Raw genomic sequence first — 23,851 nt, forward strand, 5'->3', positions numbered from 1 at the left:
TACTAATTTCTGACCCTGGTCAGAATAATGTGGAAAAATTCTGGATTTAGGGAATTTTGCAGAATTTTGTCTGGAAGATTGAGAATGTGATACTCAAAATAGTATCTCACTTAGACAGGAAGGAAGAAAACTTAAGTCTAGCACTAGACTCTAGTTTTCAAGAAACAGATGTTATAGAAAGGTAACATAATAAACAAGCCGTCAAAATCTAAGACTAGAGAAGAGTAATGATTTCCTATTGGGCCATGAAAAGCAGAGAAATACCTTAATATTGGCTTTATTGATCCTGACAGATACTCACCATACACAAGAATCTCTTGCATTCAGTGTTTACAAATCTGTAAAAAGGTAGGCATCTAAACACAGATTTCAGTGTCCTGAATTTTGGCACCTGAATTTGAAAATACTGAACTTGCAACAGGCTTCCATCTGCACCATAATTACCATGATATCACCCTATTTGGTTTTAATCAAAGGCTGGTAACAAGTTGCATTTCTTACCATCTTTATTAATAAGTAGTTCCAAAATTCTATAATATGAAGAGTTACATGCTAAAGTTAAAAATCGTATAATAATTCTGACACATATCTAAAATATGCTTCCTATATAAAATGCTACAATGTAAAAATCTAACAGTTTATTGCAGCCTCCTAATGGGCTGGTTTGCTAACAAGCTTCTGCAGCTAACCCTGTTTAGGTCTTCTGCAAAGGGGTTCCAAAATAGGACTTTGTTCACAGTGCAAACCTGACATTGCAACAAATATTATTTGAGCAGTGAGGAAGCCATAACTTAAAATTCTTTATTAGATTATAAATAGAAATTCAGAACTGCAGCATATACCAGAAAGTGCATTTGTATTTAATATATTCCTCAGACTGTAAGCAAGTATAGATGGAAATGTTTAACACAGGTAGAAATTCCTATTTGTAAAAAATATTTAGAAGATGAGTCTTGCCTAAAAAATAATGTTCTCTAGATATGAAAATTATTCTGTCCATGAGCAATTACTTCTCTGTAAGACAGAGAAGATATAAAGGCATACTGTCATATTTATTTGTTTGTCTTTCTCTTCAAACCTAGTAATTAGTTCCTGAAAAATTAATTCTCTTAGAGAAAAAGACAACAGCTCATTAGCAATTTCTTTTTACTTTTCCCTTAAGTTTTGAGAGTGATTTCAGGGTGGACTACCAAATTGCATGCTCCATATTCTGGCAAATAGCAAACATTATTCTCTGAGCAACAACTTATACATATGGTACATTTGGGGAGAGATGTTGCTTGCCAGCAAAGTTAAAAGAGTCTGTTGGCAAGAAGCAAGAAAGTGGGGAGTGGGGTCTGTAACCTGGGGGTTCCCCAAACTCAACTTCATTTCCTTTTATCAAAATTGACAAAAGGTAGATGTGAATGTTTCATAAGAAGTAAGCTAAAAATATAAGCAACTTGACAGATGGTTATATATTTAGCTTGTCTTTCAAACTTGTATCACTTTTCGTTAATAAGAGCATCTAAAGTATTTGTAATCAGCTCAGATTGTTTATTGACATCTATCCAGCAAAGTCATGATAGTCCACGCTCAGGACCTTGTTAGGAAATGAGACACAAACAAAAATAACTTGTGAAAGATTACCTGAGATACTCGAGGCTTTTTGACATACATCCTCCTTCTATGGAACAAGAGAGGAACGTGCAAGGACAGGACTAGGGTGTCAGATATGAATTTTAAAGAAATTCGGCCTATTTGAATGCACGACTGTCTTAACAGGGGTTTTGAGTTAGAGCCCTCTAGTTCTGTCACAGAGAATGGTTCTGAGGCAGATGGAAGGTTCAAATAAGCTTCTAGATCTCAGAGTTAATGGAGAGGAGGATGCAGACAGCTGATCCAGGGTAGCTGCTGCTTTTGCAAAGCAGGCAGATACCAAAGAAATCTTATGGAACCTGCCAGGCAGCATGACTTTGCCCCACACCTGCAGTAAGTCAAGTTACCTACCCTCAGCACAACCCTGCGTTTAGAACACAGGATCCTGGCCCAAATCTTACCTAGTCCAGGTGTACCTTTCTTCCCATGTGTGCTTGAAGAAAGAGGCTGTTATGTCAGTACAGTAGTACACTGTCAGAAGAACAGTCACAACTTGGCCACGAGAGAATTTTCCAGTATAGTTCTTTGAAAACCTAGGGGAAATAAAAATGTAGCAAGGTTTCCAGAAGAAGTGTCATTTAGCAACATTATAGGAGTCTACTAACTAAAATCCACCAAAAGTTTTCCTCCTCAGGCCATATATCACTGCTGTATTATAAGTAGTAGTAGTAGATGTTATGGTTTATCCTCAGAATCCTAATTATGAAAAATAACAAATTTGGCATGGGTAATTGTAGTGTTAGGATTTTAATTCATACTTTAAGAGTGCAGAAACAGATATACAGATAGTAGAAAACTTTTTGAACTGAATTATGCTATTTTATCCAGATAATTGAGTGCTCTTTAACTCTCTTTGTGATCAACCATAGTCAGGCCTTTCATTTCACCCTTCAGGCTTATGCTTTCCTGAGTGATGCTACTTTCATTAAATTTGTTTTCTTTTTCTTGCATTTAAATAGTTCCTTTTTGTTCATTAACAAACCATACATGAGCATTTGTTGTCCATATGAAATTATGCCAATAGAAGTCTTGCAAACTGAAATAGCTATATGTTTTCTCACTCTGAGGGCTGGAAAATTTGTCAGTTGAAGTATAACAGGTTGCTTTTTGCCAAGTTTTCTGGTTACAGCTGAATAGGAATATCTGTGAAATTAAGTAACATTTTCATATTTGATGGTTTGTCAGTTGTCTTAAAAAAAGCTAACTGATACAGCAATCTTAGTATGAAAACATATTAGCAATGTGTTCCTCTGTGTTGATCACTGAAGGACCTCTCTGTTTTGGCATAGCTTCAAGAATAACTATGAGCATGGCAGGTTCCTTGGCTTAGCCATCTTCTTGCACACATTGGTGTAGTAAGGTACCCACTTGTGCAATTTGCTGTGCATATAGTCAGTGAGGGGGAACTATAAAGACAGCTTCTGAGATAGGACTGCTGTGTACCCGGTTTCCCAAAAATGTCCTGTTTTTCCAACCTGAAGCATCCTCCTGGAGAAGAGGAAGATTTTTGACCAGGCTGCAGGAAAACCATTCTCTCAGCCATGGTCTGTTGACCACATTCTGATCAGTGGTGCAGTTCACATGCAGTGTGAACCCACGGCTTGCGCACACAACCCCCTCTTGGGGATGCTCTCAAAGGCAAGTGTTTTCTTTTTGTCCATCACTGAGTTTGCTGCCCCTGTCACTGCCTCCAGTGGGAACCGAATTGGTCACGTTCGGCTGGGTTTGGGCAGTCTTCGCTTGATGCCTCGCAGCCCCGTGGAGCGAACATGTGTACCTTGCTCCCATTTGAGTGCTTCCGTAAAGGCATGCCCTTAGTGGCAGCCAGCTAGCCAGGGTAGGCGGGCTTCTTCACAGAAGGAACACAAACACACCATACCAGCATTTCATATTTATTATCATACCTCTTATTTTGCACTGTAATGGGTTATATATGTGTATGTTCAGCTACCTGTGCATCCTGGGAGACTTCTAAGACCTGGCAGCAGCTGGAGGTATTAATAAACCATAACTCAATTTCCACATCAATTTTACATCCAGAGAACAAATAAAAACTCCGATTTTTAGACGTTTTAATATGTTAATGTCAAGCTTTAATAAATAGCATTTACCTTACGAGCGCGAGCTGGGCAAAAACCCGCAGGCTTGTGTCAAAGCATAACATTAGAAGCAACATCTGTCAGAAAATTGAGCAGAACATTCAAGTAATGGTTTTATAGTGTCGCGGAGGCTCGCAGCAGTCACGGGCCAGCGGGATGAGCTCCGGGGCGCTGCGGGCGCAGCCGAAGCCGCGCTGCCCCGGGCTGTCGGGGCGCGGTCGGGACCCCCGGCCCGCCCCCGGCCCCGCCCGCCCGCGCTGCGGCACCGAGCGGCGAAAGCAGCGTGGCCCGGCGGGATGAGCGGCCCCGAGCCCGGCCACCACCGGAACGGGTACGCGAGTGCAGGCCCCCTTCCCAGGCTCTTCCCTCCCGTCACCCCGCGGCTCCCGCTCCCACCGCCACCGCGCTCCCCTCGCACGCCGGCTCGATAAACTTTTTCGGGGCGGGACGGGCCGCTGCCGCCCGCGGGTGAAGCCCTGGTGGCGGGGCCCGGCGGCCTCTGGGGGTGGGAGAGCGGGGAGCTGGAATCCTCCGGGGCGGGAGGGAGGAAAGCTGGAATCCTCCGGGATGGGAGGGAGGGAAGCTGGAATCCTCCGGGTCAGGACGGGGAGGCAGGGAAATAAAGGTCCGCGCAGCCGGGGGCTCCCCCGCGCAGCACCGGCGGTCGCCGTGCTGGGGGAAAGCCGTCCCGGTGGGGAGGCGTCTCCCGAAGCCCCCGAAGGCCCTGTGGTGAGGGCATGGCCTGTTTTACTTGGGTTTTGTAATCGCTGGGATAGGAGAAAGAACAGGCCGGGAGTCGTATGTTCATTATTTCCGGAAATGAGTACCGGAGTGAGTAATATGCAATTAATTAAAGTCAGAAGTGACTGTAAAAGTGAAGTACATTCATTGAAGAGAAGTGTTCTTGTACTGCTTAATTGAGGCTCAGTATTCATACACGGTGTTTGTCTTTACAGGTTTGGTGGGTTATCTCCCAAGAAAATTGTGATTATAATTAATTTTCAATGCACTGAGTATTGTTTTTCTGTAAGAAAGATTGAGTTTTCTCTTTCAAAACCTTTCCTCTCAGTATACAATGTGTAATGACCATATCTCAATCCCTGTAATAGGGGAAAGGTGAGAAGCCTCAAGTAAAGGAAATCCCACATTCATTCGATCTAATAGTGATCATAAAAGATAAGATTTAAAGAAGAAGCTTGTATTTATGATCATCAAAAGCCCATATCCTGTTTGGCTTTTGGGGAACAAGAGCTTAGCTGAAGACGTTTATTTCTTATTTTTAATACACATTTCATTTTTTACCTTCATTTCTGTGATTTCAATGCCAAGGTATTGACAGTTGGTCTTCAGTAGTATACTTGATACTGAGGGAAAATACTGCTAGAATACAGCTGTAACATAATGCACATGACATCAAAGATAAGGAAGCAGAAGAAAAACTTAAAAAAAGATGGAGGTTGATCTCATACTCACCAGTTCTCCAGCTGTACTATATTGTTGTGTACCTGACTGTCATAACTGTTGTATGAAAAAAATTTGAGCTGATAAATTCTGTTTTAGGATTCTCAAAAAAATTTTTCATTACGGTAGACCATTTTTTAGTTAGCTGAATGACATTTGTTCCTTTTTCAGATGGTGTTACAGCTTACTTGAAGCCTAGATGGATGAAAAAGAAGTGAAAAGGGAGGCAGTGTTCTCTAGTTACAGAATCTTTTTCTCTCTTTTCCCTTGAAATAATCTTTACAGAATTTTCTATGGACTACTAACTGTTCTAAATTTAGGGGTTTTTTTTCCCCATTGTTCTTAGCAGTATTCTTCATGGCTTTCAGTTTCTGCTGTTTTGTTCATAAGTTCTTATGGGTTATCCTAGGGTAAGCCTTGATTGCCTGTTTTACAGCTAGCTATAGTAATTTTCTAGAGTAGCTTTCATTCATGCAACTCTAGAACTTGCAAATGAGCATAAAGAAGATTATCAGCTGCCCCAAATCCATAAACTAATTTCATGTGTGTGCTTGACTGCTAGCCAAGACCTTGGCTTTCTGCTCAATCAGGAAATTAAGTGGTTTATACGCATTTCACACTCTTGAGTTCTTGTGCACTGAGTTGAGGGAATTATCTTGCCAAACACGGTGATGCTAAGTAGAAGTAATTGAGTAAGGGCTTTGGGGGGTTTTTATGTTCTCTTGATGTAAGCCTTCTGCTTATTTTTTAGATACGCTCCTCTCCCTGTGAAGTTGGTACTCTGAGGGACCTCCACTTACATACAGCTCTGTATTTATTACAAAGTAAACACTACCTTTTGTTACGTTTTGAATAAGTACAGTTGCTAGGGAATAATTTAACAAAAAGGAGATCTCATGACCTCTTAGTTCAGAGTACTACTATCTTTCTGGAGCCCCTTTTCCCAGAATGTTTTATTCAGTGTAGTTCTGCATTGTGTTTCATCCCCTCTCCAAAGACATCACTGTGAATGTCCCTTAGCCAAGAGTGATCATTTAAAGTCCAGTTGTGTTTTAGCTTTGTAAATCCATTTTTAAAAAATATTTTAAATAATGATATAACTGAACACTTTCTTGATATTTCAGTTAACCTGTCAAAGTTCAGTTTGGCACAGAGTGGTGTGAGGGCATGTCTTTAATCTCTTCTTTCTCTGAGCACTTTTCCTCCTTGGTAGGATATAGTCCCAACCCTTTAGTTACAGTGATTCAAGCCAGTTTGGGTGTTCTTAGAATCACACACTTGATTTGTGTGTTGGCTTTGACAATTGACAGTTCTGGGCACTATTTGCGGTGTTGTCAAAGTGTGTGAGAGGTGTGTGAGTTACATCAAGACTCTGTGTTTCTTCCTCCTTACTTTGAGATGGTAGCCCTAAAGATGATCCTCATTTGTTCCAAGAACAAGCCAAAATTGCTAACTTGTAATGTGCCACATACAGACTATTCAAAACCAGCAATTTATCTTTGGTAAATAGCACCATTGGAGGTTTCTTAAGTACAGTTTTTATCATGTGCTGGCGCATTGTCTTCACTCAAACCAGTGTAAACCTCTTTATGACAAGCTAACTGCATAGCCTCTAATAATGGGTTTAGTTATAAAAATAATGATTAACTAAGCACTTGCCTTCTAATGTTGTCTTCTGAAAGTGCTGGTACTAGTGTTGCTAGGAGATGTCTTGCTGCTCGCAGTTACCTGTGATGTATTTTTCTGCATGGCCGTACATCACTAGAAGGGTATCTTGGTCTTAAGCTGTAGCCTTTGGTAAGTAGGAGCCCAAGAAGAAAAGTACTGTGCCCCTTGTATTTGATAGGCTAGTCAATGTATTTGAGATGTTCCATTGGTTTGGTTTTCAAGTTGTAGCAATGATAGGTGAGAGAATTTGGGGAAATTTCTTTCAATTTGATCTTTTGTTTGAAATTTTCAAGGCTTAAATATATGTGTGGAGAGAGAGATGTCTGCCTTCCTTTGCTTTGAGCTGAAAAGCACAGAAATTCCCCTGTTGTGTCTCTACCTGGTCTGAGCAGGCTTTCACCCATAAGCAGGCAAGAGAAAATGATATATCACCTTTTTTTCCTTTCTCCTTCCCTCAAATATACCCTTCAGGGCAGGGAAAGAAGCAACCTTTTGTGGCACTTTTATCCATTCTGTCTAAAGGAAAAGTTCTTGAACCCTCTCCTGTCAGTTTTCAGAAGGCTTTCATAAGACCTGATGTCAAGAGAAAATTGGCAGGGAACTGTTGGAATGGCCTCAGATCTTTGGTGGTAAATGTTGTAACGAGAGGTAAACTTGTAGTGATAACCGTATAGTCAGAAATTAATGCCTGCAGAGGAAGTTACCAAATAGGAAGCTACTGAGCACTTGTCATAGGCAGAACTACAAAATAACTTAGATTAGAAGCTGGCAGTTATCACAGTCATCATAAAAAAGATTATGTTGTTTGGGTGAGAAGAATGCCAGTACATGATATACCTCAACCTTAGAAATATACAAGGTGTTATCTATAAAGGACAAATTGCTCTGTCTTTGAATTGCTCACTGCTTTGAATATCTCAGCCTTCTTATCTAAAAATGAAATTTGCAACCTCGCTTGGATGCCTTTTCCTTGAAAGGAAATGTTGCATGTATAAGTTCCTGGAAAACACATAATACTGATGGTTTTACTGTCAAAATATTAGTGAATGTGTGGTCTTAGCCACATTCTGATCCTGGTTACTTTAAACTGTGTACATTACTGTTACTTTAAACTGTGCACATTAAAATAATACAGTTTGTAGTAACTCTAGGTCTGTGATGTTTGCTGATGGCTGTTTTTGTCTATAAACTATAGTTTCAGCAGTGAAGCATCCTGCAAAAAAAGAGAGGATTATTTGGAATGGCCTGAATATTTTATGGCAGTAGCTTTTCTGTCAGCACAAAGAAGCAAGGATCCAAGCTCTCAGGTAAGAAGGCAACATATAATAAAAAGATAACCTAATCTATATTGCATATCACATCAGATGTACACCTAGCACTTCCAGGGATTTCTTAATAAAAGTTGTTTCAGTGTATAGCTATTCAGTTTTTAACGTAGTCAGCACCTTCTGTTACAGAAATTCTCTTATTGGGCCTGACCTCATGTGTATAATTCTGTGTACATTTGTAGCTTGGAGTTTTATAATCATCTTTCATCTGGAAGTTAAATAACACATGCATTTTGTCTCCTTTTTTCAGTAAAATGTCACTTTTAGAGGAGGATTAAAACTGCTGGAAGTTTTAGGTTGTAGTTTTTTAAGACACAGCATTTTACAAGTTTCTTTTCCTCACCTGTAAGAGTATTTGTTTGGTTGTTATTGGGTTGACTGGAGTTTTCTTCTAGTTTGTTTCCTCCCTCAGGATCCCCTTTTCCCTATGCTTCACTGTCAGTTCCCATTTTTCACATCTTCCATGTGCCTCTGTTCAATATTGTTCAATATTGATTTCAGGTGATTGATACAGCTCCTGAAATGCTATTCTGCAGGATCCACTCATCCTGTTAGATTTCCTTTGTGTGAAAAAAATCAGGAAGCAAATCCCAGAAAAACAATCTTTTCACTTACTTGCTGCCTTCGGTACATTACAGCCCTTAGCTCTCTGAAGGTTATTCACTTGGGGCTAAATTTTTGTTACCCAAGGGCAGGTTGATTAAACACATTGTGTGAATTAAATCAGTACTAGTGCCATTTCAATAAATAATATGGGACAGAAAACATAAAAAAGGGACACTTCATCATTCTTTAAGAGGAGTCCTTTGTAGACTTGAGTTGAAGCAAAAGAGGTGGGAGTTTAAAAGGTTTGGAATTTAGTGCGTGTTTGTGTAAACAAGCCACAAAGGCCTGTGAGGCCTGCATAAGCAAGCCAACACTTGTATTTCTGTTACATCTTTCATAACTTTTCTTTTGCTCCTGTTGCTCATACTGTTGCTGGAAAAGCTGGTTTGGGGAGTTGAACTGACGTGTTTACTAGGGTTCGTTCAGTGCTGTTTCTGCTCCCTGAACTAGGTTCATTTCATAAGCAGTCAAGAAACAGTGCTGGCAGGCTGGGATGGGAACAGCATGACCAAAGGAGTAGCAGAGTTACATCTGCCCTGATTTATTTCAAAGCCCCACCAGTTAGGTACAATTGTAGCCTTGCTCACTAGATGGTGTGATTTAATATATTAAGTGAAGCTTGTATCTCTTAAATGAAAACTGTAGGACTGACTATTCATGTCTCATCTTTATTGTTAACACATTGTTTTGCATTCTGTTGGTGCTATATAAATCTGATTTTATTTAGGTTGGTGCCTGCATTGTAAATTCAGAAAACAAGATTGTTGGAATTGGCTACAATGGGATGCCTAATGGTTGCAGTGATGATGTACTACCCTGGACAAGAACAGGAGCAAATAGACTAGACACAAAATATCCTTATGGTAAGGCTTCTTGAGGTTGACAGGTTAGACTTGTCATGTCTGTATATGTGAAAGTTCAGCTGGTAAAGTATTGATCAGTTTTTCTTCCACTCACTTGATATTGTTAGTGTGCCCATATGTGGTACAACAGGAGAAAAATCACAGTCTTTTTGAAGGACTGACTTCCTGGTGAAATGGGTTCATACATATTAGCCATTTTGGATTGGGTAGGGAAAGCTTGTAAATATAAAGCAGCTCATTAGCACACAGTTGCAGTGTGTGCAAATGATTGCTGCTTCTGTGTGTTCGTCTCCACAGAAATTACAGAGTGTGTATATGCAAAACAAGTAATTGGGTCTAAAATACAGGTATTAAAATTGTAAACTCCAGTGGTTGTGGGAAATTTCCATTTCAGGTGTTGATGGCATAGGTTATACATGCTATGAGGAAGCTGAATATTTGTCTTGGGTGTCTGTGTGCAGTGAGGTGACTTTCACTGTTTATTTCAGCGTTTGATTTGATTCACATTTACTAAATGAACAAAAGAAATGAAGAGCAAGGATGGTTTCATGGTAAATGTGGTTGAGTGCTGCTTTGGATCTTGCCTTTGTCTTTGCAGTAGGCATAGTTTGGCCTTCTGTAAATGTGCTTTGAAGGGCCTTCCGTGAAATTTTGTGGACCTATCAGCAGGGCTGTGCACTTGCTCCTCTGGATCAGGTGTGATTTCCAGGAGCCAAGGACACTGGGCTGCCTCAGGCTGCATGCCACGAGCGCTGTCTGCCGTGCGTGGGAATGGGGTTGAGAGCTGCCGTGTGGCCTGCAGTGGCTGATGCGGGGAAGAAACCTTGGGTAGGATGGGTAAGAGACCATCCAGTCCCTGTGCTGCCTTAAGTCCCCCTTCGTCTTTCTGTCCCCACTCCAGCTCCTGCTGCACTTGTGTGTGTGAGACCAGTGCAGCAGAAGCCATGGGCACAGGAAAAACAGGTATTAGGAACTTCTTCATCCTGTGCTGCATCTCAGCCTGTCCTGAGCTGAGGAATGACAAGGAGGAGAAGCACAAAAGGGAGAACAAGAGCCTTGAGAAATTTTCCCTTCTCCCTGCTTGGGTGGGGGAAAGTCAGCACCAGAGTTCACCTTTTGCAGAGAAATACTGCTCTGACTCTTTTCCAGTGACCAGTATTTAGCCCTGCCTACTAATTCTGTTTCTTACTTGTAACTTTAACAGTTGGTGTGATAGAGAAATTAAACTTGCATGAGTTTTGACATAGCCTGAGTTCACTCAGAGCTCTCTCTAAAAACCATTTTCTGGTTTTCTATAGCATTGAAGTGAAAGATTATATGCAGTGGCTCAGCACATAATTCATCAGTTTGATATTTTTGACTTCTTAAAACCCCAGTACTTTGTCCTTGTTCACTTCACCAATTTATTATAAAACCTCTAATGGTAACTCTTAAGCTCGAGACCATTTCATATTATTTTTTGTAATATAGGGCCAAATTTGAAGTCTGCCCCTGCTGAATTTGAAGTCTGCTCTAAACCACTGGTTTTACATGTAGTGCTGTGACCATAATGGTACAACTTAGTTATGACTGCTCTTTATTTATAGGTGAGGAAACAAGTGTTAGTCCATTGATTAAATATAAAGCACTGAAAACAGAATATTGATTTTGGTTGAATTTTTATGCTGCTGTAAGGTCTCAGTTCTGAACTAAAATCAGTATGGGTAGTGTCTGGCATCTGAGCATGTTCCAGGCTCTCAAATCTAAGCTGACCAATTTAAACTAAAAGTGCTGTGAGGAATCTTTGTACAAGATGATGTGAGAAATTTTTTCTTTTTGTTAACTCTGACTGCAGAAGATGTGGAGCATGTGATGTTTAAAAAATGAGCTAACTAGTAACAGCTTGGAGTGCTGAGTTGATTTCCAGGAGTTGGTCTAACAACTGCCCTTTCCCCCATTATCTTAGTCTTCACCTCATTAAAAAAAATCACAACTTTGTAACACAAAGTGTCTGCTGTGATGAATAAACAACCTATTTTGTAATTCACAGATCATTTAAACTCTAGCAATTTCTTATTAATCTTGATAGTACAGTTGACAGACCAGACAAGTATATATATTAAAAAAATCTTCTGCTTAAAAAAATTCTGGTAGATGCAGAGACACATAGAATTGCTGCTAAAATCTCATTAAACTGTCATTTTTCCTTTCTCCTTTTGCTAATCATCACGACATTTGTGTAAATTGAACTTCTTATCCTTGCATTTTCCTAACTGGCTTGTTCAGAGATGGTACAATCTTACTATGTACTCCATTAGCTAATTATGGGAATGATGGCACTTTCATCACTGCAATGTAGCTTGAAGAATTAGATAAAGCTGATGGTAATTGTGCATGTACCACCACACTAAGCTGGGAGATGTCTTCTGGAGCTACTTCATGCATCTGCAGCGCTATAGAAAAGGGCTGGGGTTAGATCTGAGTGCTGACCACCTGGTCTTGGGTATTGTTGTGGGTTAGGCATAAACACTTAGCTCACTTCCCATCTGTTTTGCACCACTCTGGCTAGCTTCCTTCAGATGAAAGCTTCAGTACTGCTCTTCCAATGATGCTCTGGAGGGCAGGGTGGAAAAAAGACTGCAAGAAAACAGTCATCAGGTATAGGCTTATAATGCAAAGCCTGCTGAGATGGTATGCTTAACCCTCTTCCTTCCCTCAGGCCACACTGGCAGATGTGCAACACATACTCTGTTTCATGCTCTGAAAATCTCTCTCTGGTGGGCTGCATAAAAGCATTCTCACTTCTTTATGCCCTTTGAACTGAGACATACAAAATAACTGTAGTCTCCTGGGACTCTTGAGACGTGGATCTTGAGGAAACCCAGGGCCAAGGGCAGTGTATTGCTGATGGGACTCCTAAGAAGGACACGAGCCAGTCTGTGCCAGTTGGCCTCAGGGCCAGGGGCCAGTCCCTGGCCCTGTCTGTGTTTAGCAGCATAGACATAGTAGGGGATTGGACCCAGAGGCAATCTTTGCAGAAGGATGTTAGGTGATCCTGTAACAAATCTATTGAGCTCCAGCAGAACTGATGGATGTATTGACCCCACAGCTCTGAGCAGGTTCACTGTTTCATGGCTAAAAATCTTCCAATTTCCACCCTAAATTTATCTGTGTTTAGTTTATAGGTTCTTGTGTGTGCCAGCATTGTTCTTTCAGCTTTTCTTATTCACTGTGGTTAACCCTTCCTCCTTCTCTGTGCACTTACTGATAGCAGTTACCTTTTGAACTTCTGTTGTAAGGTTAAACAAGTCCTGTCACTCTTGAATTTTGCTGTATCTTGAAACTTGTTGGTTTGAAATTCACCACTGTCTTGGTTATCTACGTCTGCTGCAATATACTGTATATATCTATCTCACACCCTCAAGAGTGAGTTCTGCTCAGCTCACTGTTAGGGGCAGGGTTGTGCTTGATTAAGAAATCCAGGTGTAACCTGAGCTGCTACTGGGAGAAGGCGTCAAAATGTGGTAGGTAATGTTCACCTTACCTTAGAGGATGCAAACATTCGCAAGGCATTTGGATATTACAGGAATAGTGACATGCATCACCTGTATTGATACAGTGCATTCCTTATGAGACTCTTGAAGTGGATAAAGGCTCTTCCTTCTAGTTTTAGTGTATATTTGAACAGTATAGCCTAGTTATGTCAGAAAGCTCAGGGTGTTTTGCAGAATGCCATTTTTCACAGCACAAAATCAGGATTTTGTCATTATGTTGGAACTGGCTCCAGGCTGCCAGTCAGTGACAGCAGCAGGGATGTGGCTGTGCACATGAGAGAAATGGAAGGCCAGTTTTACTGAGATGTTATTAAACATTTGCTAAGATGTTACTAAAAGCTCTTCGTGAAGCATTGTGTTCAGTACTATGTGCAGAAGCGTCATAATAATTAGGCAAAATTCTGTCTTTCAGAGTCAAAAGTGTGCCCTCTGTTTCTGTTAGATGAATCCAAGTATTTGTTGATGCTCAGTTTCCTCTCACCAATCATTTAAAATACTACATTTGTCTCCTCTTAACACAAATCTAACAACTAATTCTAGTTGCTGTGCTCCTGTTATGCCCTCTGTCTCCACTGTAATCTAAGAACATCCATTTGACAACCAGTCTCTAATTAAGAGTTTTAAATTAAAATGACTGGCAAATTTAGAAACCTCTGAGCAATACAGAAAATATTGAGTAAATATGCTTACAAATATTTATACAGGTTCAGATATGGTAAAATATGTGCTGTGGCAAAAAGTATGCTCTAATTGAACAGTACCTGCTGTGTAAAATGAAACAAACTGTTATCAATGTTTCCTTGTGTTAGGATTATGAGCTTTTTTGTCAATTTTTCAGAGAAATGAACACTCAACAATATTCAGGCAAATGTTAGTTTTATAGAAGCTGTTATTTTGACAACACAAAATTTGATAAGGCACTCTGAAGAAGTGTGATGCTCTCTCTCCAACTGGCAAAGATGATGCTTTAGCTGGGAAGGGTATCTAGGAGATGGTCTCCACTTACAGCCACTCACTCTTGTCCTGCATGGATTTTTGTCCAATTCTGGTGTCATACATCAAATCTGTAGAAAGTTTGGAGATTTAGAAACGATTCCTCTTGTTCTACTTGCCCACTAAGAAACACCTCTGTGTTCTGTTAGGAGTAGAACCAACTTGGAGCAGGATGGGAGAAACTGTGAAATAGGGTGGGTTAGCTAATGCTGCTCAGGTTTTGAGAGGGGCTTCTCTGGTCTGACCACAGCAAGTTTTGTGATGTTCATAAATGGGCTGAGTGGTTCCCATCTTCACTTCCCGGTTCTTGTTATTCATGGAGGAAAGCAGTGAGGCTGGGCTTCCATTTTTCTTACTGCAGTCTGAAGAAGCTTGGGCTCCCAACAAATCTGGTGCTGGTATCCTGGCCTCTGTGCCCTGACCACAGCAGCTGCTCCTCTCTAGCACACAGAGTGAGAGAGACAACAGCAGGGAGGGCTGAGGGCACTGCCAGCCCAGCATCAGTGTCCTGCCTGCCCTTAATGGAGCGACCAGCAACCATCCTTATGCTTTCAAAAAGGTTGACAAAAAATAGACGTCGTTCTACAAATTCCAGATCCATCAACCACTGTCCCCAGTGGTTGTCACTCCAGACTCTATTCTTTAAATTAATGTTTTGATACCTTCTATGATTCTTGCTGTGTTCAGTGTCAGAGTTCCAGCAAGTAAAGGATAACAAAATTCCTAGTCTGGCTCAATTAGTAATTAATAGCATTAAAAAGTCATTCTCCTTAACCCTTCCTCTGATTGCTTCTTTAAAGGGTCTTTAGCGTTATGGTGGTCCCTAGCATGCTCTTCATCAAGCATGTAAGCCTTTAAACAGTATTAAACACTTTGACTAGTCTTGTGGTTCTTATAAAATTGCTAGTCAGAACACATTTAGTATGTGGGAAGAGTACTTCTGACTCTGCAACCCACTGGGAACATGCTCATGTTAAGTGTTCAATCCTGAAAATTTACCATTTATAGGGTGAGCAGGGGCCTCTTATTTACAGGTGAGCTTAAGGATGAATACTACCTCAGCTAGGCAACACAAACTAGCCTGCAATGAGAACAGATAGAAACACTAGCAATTAATACTACCAGTAATGAAGCAGTCATTCATTGGCTTTTTTCTTTCCCCCCCCCCCATTCCTCCCCATGAACATAGTAGCAGCTGGTGGGAATGTCAGAGCACACACTTAACTTCTCGTTGCATGGTTATTTCTTCAGCTAATGAAACCTTTTGAGAATACTTTTCAAGCTGCTTTTCCAGAATGGAAACCAGTGTTGTGGACTTGATATTATGTTGGCTATATGTGAGTATTTTTTTTTAAAAACCCAAATCTCTGGAGCCCCTCATAGGGTATTGTAAAAATTCTTAGTTTTACTAGTCTACCTAAAGATACAGTTTTCAGAGTTCTGAATACTGTGCACCTGTGAAAGGTTATTTTAAGTTAGCTTCTTACTATCTCAGAGAGAACAATTTGTAACTATTAGCAGGAGCTCTTAACAGATTAGAAAACTTCATTACACGCCAAATGTAAACTAGAGTCAGAACAAGAGGAATTTTGGACTTCTGGATTTGTTTTCTGTCTCTCAGAAAAGCTGGGGAGGTCTATAAGAAAAATCTGGGGACAATAGACCTATCTTACCTAGTCAATGCCTGTTTGTGAGAGAGAGGTGAATATGAGTAAGAGGGAATTAAGAGTGATGGGACAAAGCCTAAAAATACTTGTCTGATGCCAGTACCTTCTTAAGGACCATCTGGCATAATATCCCTTGATAAGTAGCAGATGTCAAGGGAGACATATGAAAACAAAGGCACATGTAATGATTGTTCCCCAGAATATACTCCCAAATCACAGCAACTGAGACAAAGTGGTTTGGTATTTAATAGCCCAGTAGACTAAAAAAAGTAATATTGGATGGAAAATAATGACTTCTGGAATCAGGGCGGGGTTCTGGTCCTGTACTACTTTCTGCAGTAAACTCAGTAAGAAATACTTGGTTAGGCTACTGCACACATGAAAAACATACCTCCTTTTCTATTTAAAGTGGAAATCTGCTGGGTTTGTTGGAGACTTAAGTACTTTTTGTCTTCGAATGATTAGTCTCTGTTTCTTACTGCTGTCGCTGTGTCTTCTGTCCACATGAGAGAGTTGTAATTTTTCTCAACTTCAGATTGTGTGAAAATGGTCAGGAGGCAAAATTTATGTTTTTCCCTTGCTCCAGCTGATTATCTTCTATAGTTATTTTTGGCCTGATCTTGTTTTTGCTTGGGAAGAGGTTTTTTGTTGAAAGTTTGTAGAAGTCTGCCAAAAGAACCTTTTTCTCTCATTAGTGCAGGAAGGAAACTTGTTGCAATACTAGTAATGAAACTTGTCTGATTTTATGGCTGAAGATTTCTGAGTTTTAGTGAAGGAAAAATATTTACTAAAGGAATGAATTTTGTTTCTTTTTTAGTTTTGGGAGCCTTTGAAAACATCCTTCTTTCTGGTGGCCTTCCATATTTTAAACTGCTGCCTAGAACATAAATATATTGTTCAAAGAAACTTAAGAGTGATGTTTCTGTCCTGTTGACATAACCCCTAGTTCCAGTTGTGGAAATAATGTCACTCTTTCACTCAATCCTCTGTAACCCCGGAAAAATAATTCTCTGACTATTTACTGTAAAGGCTTTATAAGATTGATGCAACTTAGGAATATACTTGGAGTTCAACATATTTTCTGGATTTTCTAAATGAATACGTTCATATAATTGCATCTCTCACACACTTAATGGCATATGTTTAAAATACAGTGGGACCCAATAACAGTTGCAATAGAAACAGTAATAATAGTAAAAGAAGCCTTAATGTGATGGTTCTTGGCTCTTGGTTGTTTTTTTCTTTTTCAATTTCCTATTTTTTGTGTTGGTTTCTGGCTTTACTGGTTATGAGAACGTACGTGGACAGCGTAACATGGGCATGGTAGAAGCCAATACTGAGCTTTTTTTTGTAAGTGTTTGGTCCCTTGTGACTTGTCTGCATGGGAAAGTTTGTGTGCTGTAAGGTAGGCTGTAAATTTGTAGTGCATTAGCTGTTATATAGAAAATTCCATGTAGACATTTAGTGCATACGGAAAACATTTCCATTCAGCAATGATTCCTGCGTGTTGAAGGTACTGCACTCAGTTATTTCTGTGGTGAGATCATTCACACAGAGGTCAGCATACAGCACCAAGTTTACTATGAAGTTGTGCTGTGAAACTTGGTCTGTTTTAATTTTCACATGGGCACAAGGGAGAAGAAAAGGACTTTTTAAAAAAATCTGTTCTTCAAAACAAGCAGTAGAAAAACTCTCAATGCTGTCTGCACATGCAGGTCTCTAAATGATCTCAAACCCACACCACACTTCAGCATCTGTTTAAGAAGTCAGGGCAGCAGGCAGTTTCTTAGTAGGTAGGTATATAAATTATGCAACTTGCTGTTATTCCTAGGAGTAAACAGGAAGTTCTCGTGGAGATGCTAATGTTTTTTTCAGAGCTCCATTGTGGATGACACAGAAACTGCACTCTTCTCAGCTGTGTTGGTAACACTCTAGATAATCTGCTGATGTGTACCTTATAAGCACTGAAACCCTAAGGTGCTGTCTGTCCAGAAAGAGCTACTGTGTTTTGGTGGAATAAGGCAGGATGGTCTGTTGCTACCTGGCCTATCTCAAATCCATGGAGAAATACAGGACTTTGTTTTTCTGCTTGGGAAGTCTGGCACCTTTTAATGAGCAGTAAAGTCACTTTAATATTAGAGCTGGACGTTTTTATGGCCAAGTGTGTCTTGTGTATTCTGGGGGTAGGAGAATCCTGCAGCAGTGCTGAGCTGTTCTGAGGCCCAGAGGACAGAGCTGCTTGGTTTTACTTGGCGATTCTGCCGCCTTTCAGAGCGCACAGCGCGCTCTTACAACCATCAGACTGTTCCTATCTGTGCATGTAAACACATAAATGAGCTGTTTTATACTGGCAATTAGATACTCCAGAGAGTTGTGAAGCTGTGAGATATTGCTTCACTAAGGGTGGTTGCAATGGCTTGGCCCACAGCCTACAGCTTTGTTGCCTGCAATAGGTGTTAGCAAATGGCAGTGCTAATGCACTTAATGATATCATTACTAATCGGCAGCCTGGTCAGAACAATTGACCTTCATCGATCTTGGTATTTCTGCTTTTATTTCCTTCTCTGCCCTTTGTGATAAGCTGTGCTAGCTATTTGCCTTTGAAAAGATGTAAGCAGTTATATTGTAACACTTTAATTTTAGTTTGACCGATTTATTTCAATGATCAGTATTATGAATAGTTTCTTCCCTTGTTTAATCAGTGTGCCATGCCGAATTGAATGCCATCATGAACAAAAACTCAGCTGACGTGAAAGGCTGCAGCATGTATGTTGCCTTATTTCCATGTAATGAATGTGCAAAGCTCATCATCCAGGCAGGTAAGCAGTAGTGCCAGCTTGCTTTTTCAGGGTTGCAGTCCTGCCTGCTCATTGGTATCTTCTAATAGATGTATTTGATGTTAAATTGCTGATGTTAGATCTAAATTAATTGCACTGTCAACTTCATAAGATGCTACTTGGGGGGGTTTTTGCATCTGAATGGTGCCAAATTTTTCCAGTGCTAATTGCATCTACTGTGATTCTAAACGTGCTTCTAATTTAGGTTTGTAACTTCTTCGACCAGGAGCTGCCAAAGAACAACACAGGCTTTGCATATAATTACTGTCAATTTTACTGTGCTCTGGCACATTGAATAGAGTAGGGCAGAAAGAAATAAACTTCTGCATGAAAAAAGGTCTGTTGGGAGTATATACATGAAAGTTTAATTTGAATGTGATGCATGGTAGATATTTGAAGATTTTAAAATATCTTTGCTCATAAATGCCATAAGATTTCTATGATCCTCCTTTAATTATGTCTTCCATTACAATTATTATAAATCTGTGCCACTGCAGCAAGTGTGCTGGCCTAAATGTGTCTCCTTTTTTGAGATTAGGCAGTATCTACAGCAGGCTTCAGTTCTGTAAAAATCTCTGCTTAAAGTAGCATATATTTTGCTCATTGAGTGAAGTCATGCAGTCCCGGCATGGATTGCTGTTCTGGGAAGTGTCTCTCACTACTAATGGCCACAGGAATCTAGGAAGAAAGCAGCAAACAGAATGCTTCTTTATTTTGGTTCAGTATGGTTTGAAATCAAGAGGGATGAAGAGGGAAAGATAATGGTATTCTGCATTTGTGCTTCATACAATTCTCTTACTTACAGAATCAAAATCAAATGGTCTTCAAGGTAGATTGGCTGCTTGTTCTCAATGTAGTCACTCATCCTTTTCCTTATGCACTTAGATCAGCTCTAAATTGCAATGTATTGCTATTCATGCTGTCTGGCAAACACAGGAAGATGTTGATCAGCTGTGAAACACTTGTGAATTCTCTTTTGAAGCCTTTGTATTTCTCCCCTGCCTAAGTGATTTAGGCAAAGATCACTCAGCAATTTTACACAGCATACATTTATGAGTAGAGGTGTACCAAGGAGTTGTAGAGCATGTGGATGAATGCTGCCTCTTCTGATTTTGTGCACCAGACATTGCTATTTTTTTTAGTGCAATTCCAACATTTTTTCATGTGACTTCTTTAGGCATAAAGGAAGTTATTTTCATGTCCGACAAGTATCATGACACTACAGAAATGACAGCTGCACGGCGGATGTTTGATTTGGCAGGTATTATATATAGGTGAGAGAGCTTTGAATTAGCTTTATTTTTACTGTGGAATGGAAGAAAAGGGGGGTGTGAGAGAGACCAACTTTAGGGCAAATGTTTTTCTTCTTTGAGTCATGTAGCATTTCATTCCTCTGTAGCGTTTGTAGATGGATTGCTCTGTAGAAGAACTGGGCTGACAGACTGTTGAACCATTCTTTTGTCTAGTGTATGGTTAAAGTTCAATTTCGCAACGTTTGTATGAGAAAATGGTGCATGACTCATTTTGTTCCTGGAATGCAAGTGAAATTGCAAAGGGGGTGGTATTTGTTACATCGTACCCGGGGTAATCCTCATTGACCCTGCCTTGAGCAGGAGGTTGGGCTAGATGACCTTTAAGTCCCTTGCAACCTGAATTATCCTGTGATCATGAGTTGGACTGAAACAACCAACTGATCTTTTTGTTGTTATTGTTTTTGTGGATTACTCCATCCTTATTGAAACTTCAGTATCTTTTTGTTTCAGTCAATTTGGGAAGGTGTCCAACAAGCCACCTGTAATTAATTCTTGGTACATATAGCTGTTCATCTTCTTTGGTCAGCTTTTTTTGTGAGGAAAGGGTAAAACTTGGAATATTTGCCTTAAAGTAATGATAATCTGAAAAATGTTTCAAGGGTGGGGTTTTTAAAGACACTGACAGAGATACCTAAAGACAATCTGTTCAACAGCTAGGAGTAACATGCTGTGGGTGAGGCTAATTATGTAGTCAGGGAGGCTTTGCAACTCTAAAAAGTTTTACAATATTAATATAAAGACTTTGAAAAATTTGCAAACATAACAATTCTGACAGATAAAATTTTAGGATGAAAGATACCTACTGGGCTAAGAAACATCCATGGAAAAACAAAGCAGTACTTGAAATTCAGTTTTAGTCTTTCAGTGTATTTCCTGCCTACTAAGACTATTTGACTAAGAAGCATAAATCATTCTCTTGCAAGTCAGATCTTGTAACTTTTCCAGGGTGAGAAATGTTTCTTGCCTTTCAGATTGCTATTCTGAATAAAGCATTCAGAGTTTCTGTGGTCAGCAGCATGTACTTTCCTGTGTTGACTGTTACTTATCCTTGTATCGATTGCTAAGGATGTAGGTGGTACTTAATGAATCTCTTGAACTGAACTGCAGAACTTAATTAGGCACTAAATCCACACTATTTGCATAATCTTTTGTTTACTGGAAGACTGGAAAATATATGCTCAGTCCCCATATACCTTCCATGCTAATTGCTGTAGCAGATGCTCTAATGATAATAAAAGGAAACATTTTGTGGCAGTATTAATTTTTGAGTTCTAAAGTTACAATTTTTAAATTATTCCCTCTTAACTAGTTTGGGTTTTACCCAGTATGGCATAATGTGATCTATTCCCCTTGCACAAAAAATATTTTAATATGCTGACACAAAGCTTGGAAATGTTTTAGAAAAACTTGGCAGGAAAAAATTGATCAAAATATCAATATTATCAAAATGTATTCCAAATATCTTTTTTATATGCATACATATACAGTATATTTAAATATTTTTCTGGATTCCTATATCTGTGTCTACATATTTAAATATATTTTTTAAATATTTGAAATACTAATATATATGAACAAAACTCCCAGACCTGGTAGCAGGATGCCACCACCTGCAGCTAAGTTGTTAAAAGTCCTATGACTCCTGGGTGATTTATAAACTCCAATAGCTGAAGAATGTACAGGGTAACCCACCCCATGTGTCTTTTTGTCTTAGTCTTTCTTGTCTGGGTTTCTCTCAGTGTGGTGCACTATAATTGGCTCCCATAGAGAAGAAAACTATGAGAATCCAAGGATGTGTTTTTTGGGATTTTTTTATTCCTTCAAAAATTTAGCTGGAACTAAAGCAAAATGTTTTAACTACTCACTAACTAGTATCTGTATTTTTCTTTTTTTTTTTTTAGGGAATTCAAGCCAAAGTGTAACAAGATCATCATCGACTTTGATTCAATTAACAGCAGACCAAGTCAAAAGCTTCTGTGAATTATGTCTCATTATGTCTTTAGAAGAGTGTGATTATACTTTTCTAAAAAGCTGCTAATGCCTTTCATCTCGAAGTTACTTGCAACTTTTTAAAGGTTCCTGTAGCTAAAGTAGACTTATAAGAAATCCAAGGCATAAAATGTCCCCCTTAGTTCATCTTGTCATGTGGAATCTAAATCTACTTAAAAATTTTTTATGCCTTTATCAAAACTGCTTAAAAAGTGGAGACACGTAGATGAAACAATATATGTAAAGAAAACTGTTCTGATTCTTCCTGTATTCATCCCCACATGCTCTGATGGGCTGTCAGCAGAGGTTTAGACTCAGTTTAACAGTGGTACTTGTAACCAGTAGTACATTGGAATATGCTAATATATGTTGATCTCTCTGTTGGATATGTGCATCTTTAAAGTTGATCCTAATAGAGAACAAAAAATGTTATCCATGCAAATGCTAATCTTCCAACTAGCATAACACTAATATTTAAAAGGGTTTACAGCCTTAAGAATGTGTGGCATTCTGCTTGTTACCCAACAAATGAAATTCTGATTTTTCTTTTAATTGCTGTCTGACATTGCCATACTTGGGGAGGGTTGAGAGAGGAAGCTGTTCTGAGAATTGTCCATGCTTTACAGGTGCTTTCAAATCCTTGTTTTCCCCAAGACTCTAGAACTGAAGGGGGTTAAGGGAGTAAATAATTTGGCTCTTTACCTCTGTGACTCTTGCACTGAGTTTGCTTCCATGTGTAGAAGAAAATAATTTTATTGGCCTAAGCTGTTTCTAGATAATCAACATAGCTCAGTTTTAAACTCCACCTGTAAGGTATCTGAATCATTTCTTGTCCTTTGAGAGAAATTGGAGATACTCAACCCATACCCATATCTGTGCCAAAAGATGTAATTACGGTGTTAGCTTGTTTCCCAGTGCTGACATAGTACCTCCATCTTCATAAATGTTGCCTAAAATAATATCCTTTTTAATTTTATCTTGAGATCTGGGAATAGATTTGAGTTCCTTTTCTCTAATTTGATTTTTAAAAATTAAATATGCCTAATGGCTTTGTTTAGATAACATTGGTGGTTGTTTGTTTTGTTGTTTTTGCTGTTGTTTTTTTTTTTTTTTAATGTGGTTATACTTCAATGAGCTTTTATTTTCTCTACAAAAGCTTTGTTTCATATTTTGGGACATTATGTAATTTGGCTTCATACCAGTATTATTAAAGTCTTATTAAAATCCACTACACTGAAGTAGACTCATTATTATAATATTAAGTCATGCACTTGGCTCCAGAGCGCTGCTGTTTTTGCAATCATATGGAAAGCATATTTTGTGCATTTGTGATATTACATAAAGTATAATTTTCATGAACCATTTGACCACTAAAGGGATCACTGTAAGATAATTTCAGAGTTTCTTTTTCCTACAACTGTTTTCCATGTCAGAATTGGTATGTGGATTAGTGCCAGAAGAAGAAATTTGCACATATGTGTGTGGGGGGAGCATGAAACCTGAAAAATTACTTTTATAAAATGTCACTAAGCCAGTTTATGCACATCTTTTTCTTTGGTCTGAATTAGTAATTGGAAGCATTTTGACTTATATGCGTCTGACAATAGGACAGAGGGGAGAGAAGAAGCAGAATTTTGGGGTTTTGCAGAAAACTGCAGAAAATTGCTATTTTCTTCGTATATAATTGCTAATGTAAGTTCAGATTTAAAACGTACATGCATTGTTATTCAAGTTACTTTATGTGTTTCGTGTTAGGCCTTGGATACTGTGAATATATAATGTGCATAAAAACGTGACAAGTTTTTTGAACAATGTACAGATGTTTTTAGGAAAGTAATTTTTCTTTTATAAACATT

The 23,851-nt window shown here is 39.2% G+C and overlaps 1 protein-coding gene across 4 annotated transcripts in view; it reads left to right on the forward strand.

Moving 5' to 3' along the window:
• The window catches only part of DCTD (dCMP deaminase), a 51,048-nt gene extending 27,825 nt beyond the window's left edge, over positions 1-23,223 (forward strand). The window contains exons 1-7 of one of the 4 annotated variants that reach the window (XM_032109922.1): positions 4,028-4,068; positions 5,370-5,420; positions 8,062-8,173; positions 9,528-9,663; positions 18,559-18,675; positions 19,871-19,967; positions 21,908-23,223. In XM_032109922.1, coding sequence (XP_031965813.1) covers positions 5,398-5,420; positions 8,062-8,173; positions 9,528-9,663; positions 18,559-18,675; positions 19,871-19,967; positions 21,908-21,986 — 564 coding nt within the window. In that variant the 5' untranslated portion in view covers positions 4,028-4,068; positions 5,370-5,397 and the 3' untranslated portion in view covers positions 21,987-23,223. Of the gene's footprint in view, positions 1-3,961; positions 4,069-5,369; positions 5,421-5,473; positions 5,609-8,061; positions 8,174-9,527; positions 9,664-18,558; positions 18,676-19,870; positions 19,968-21,907 lie in introns of those variants that run through there. The other 3 variants (XM_032109923.1, XM_032109920.1, XM_032109921.1) reach the window with 3 other exon arrangements.
• The last annotated feature ends 628 nt before the right edge of the window (positions 23,224-23,851 follow it).

This window comes from Corvus moneduloides, chromosome 5, assembly GCF_009650955.1.
Source record: "Corvus moneduloides isolate bCorMon1 chromosome 5, bCorMon1.pri, whole genome shotgun sequence".
NCBI lineage: Eukaryota > Metazoa > Chordata > Aves > Passeriformes > Corvidae > Corvus > Corvus moneduloides.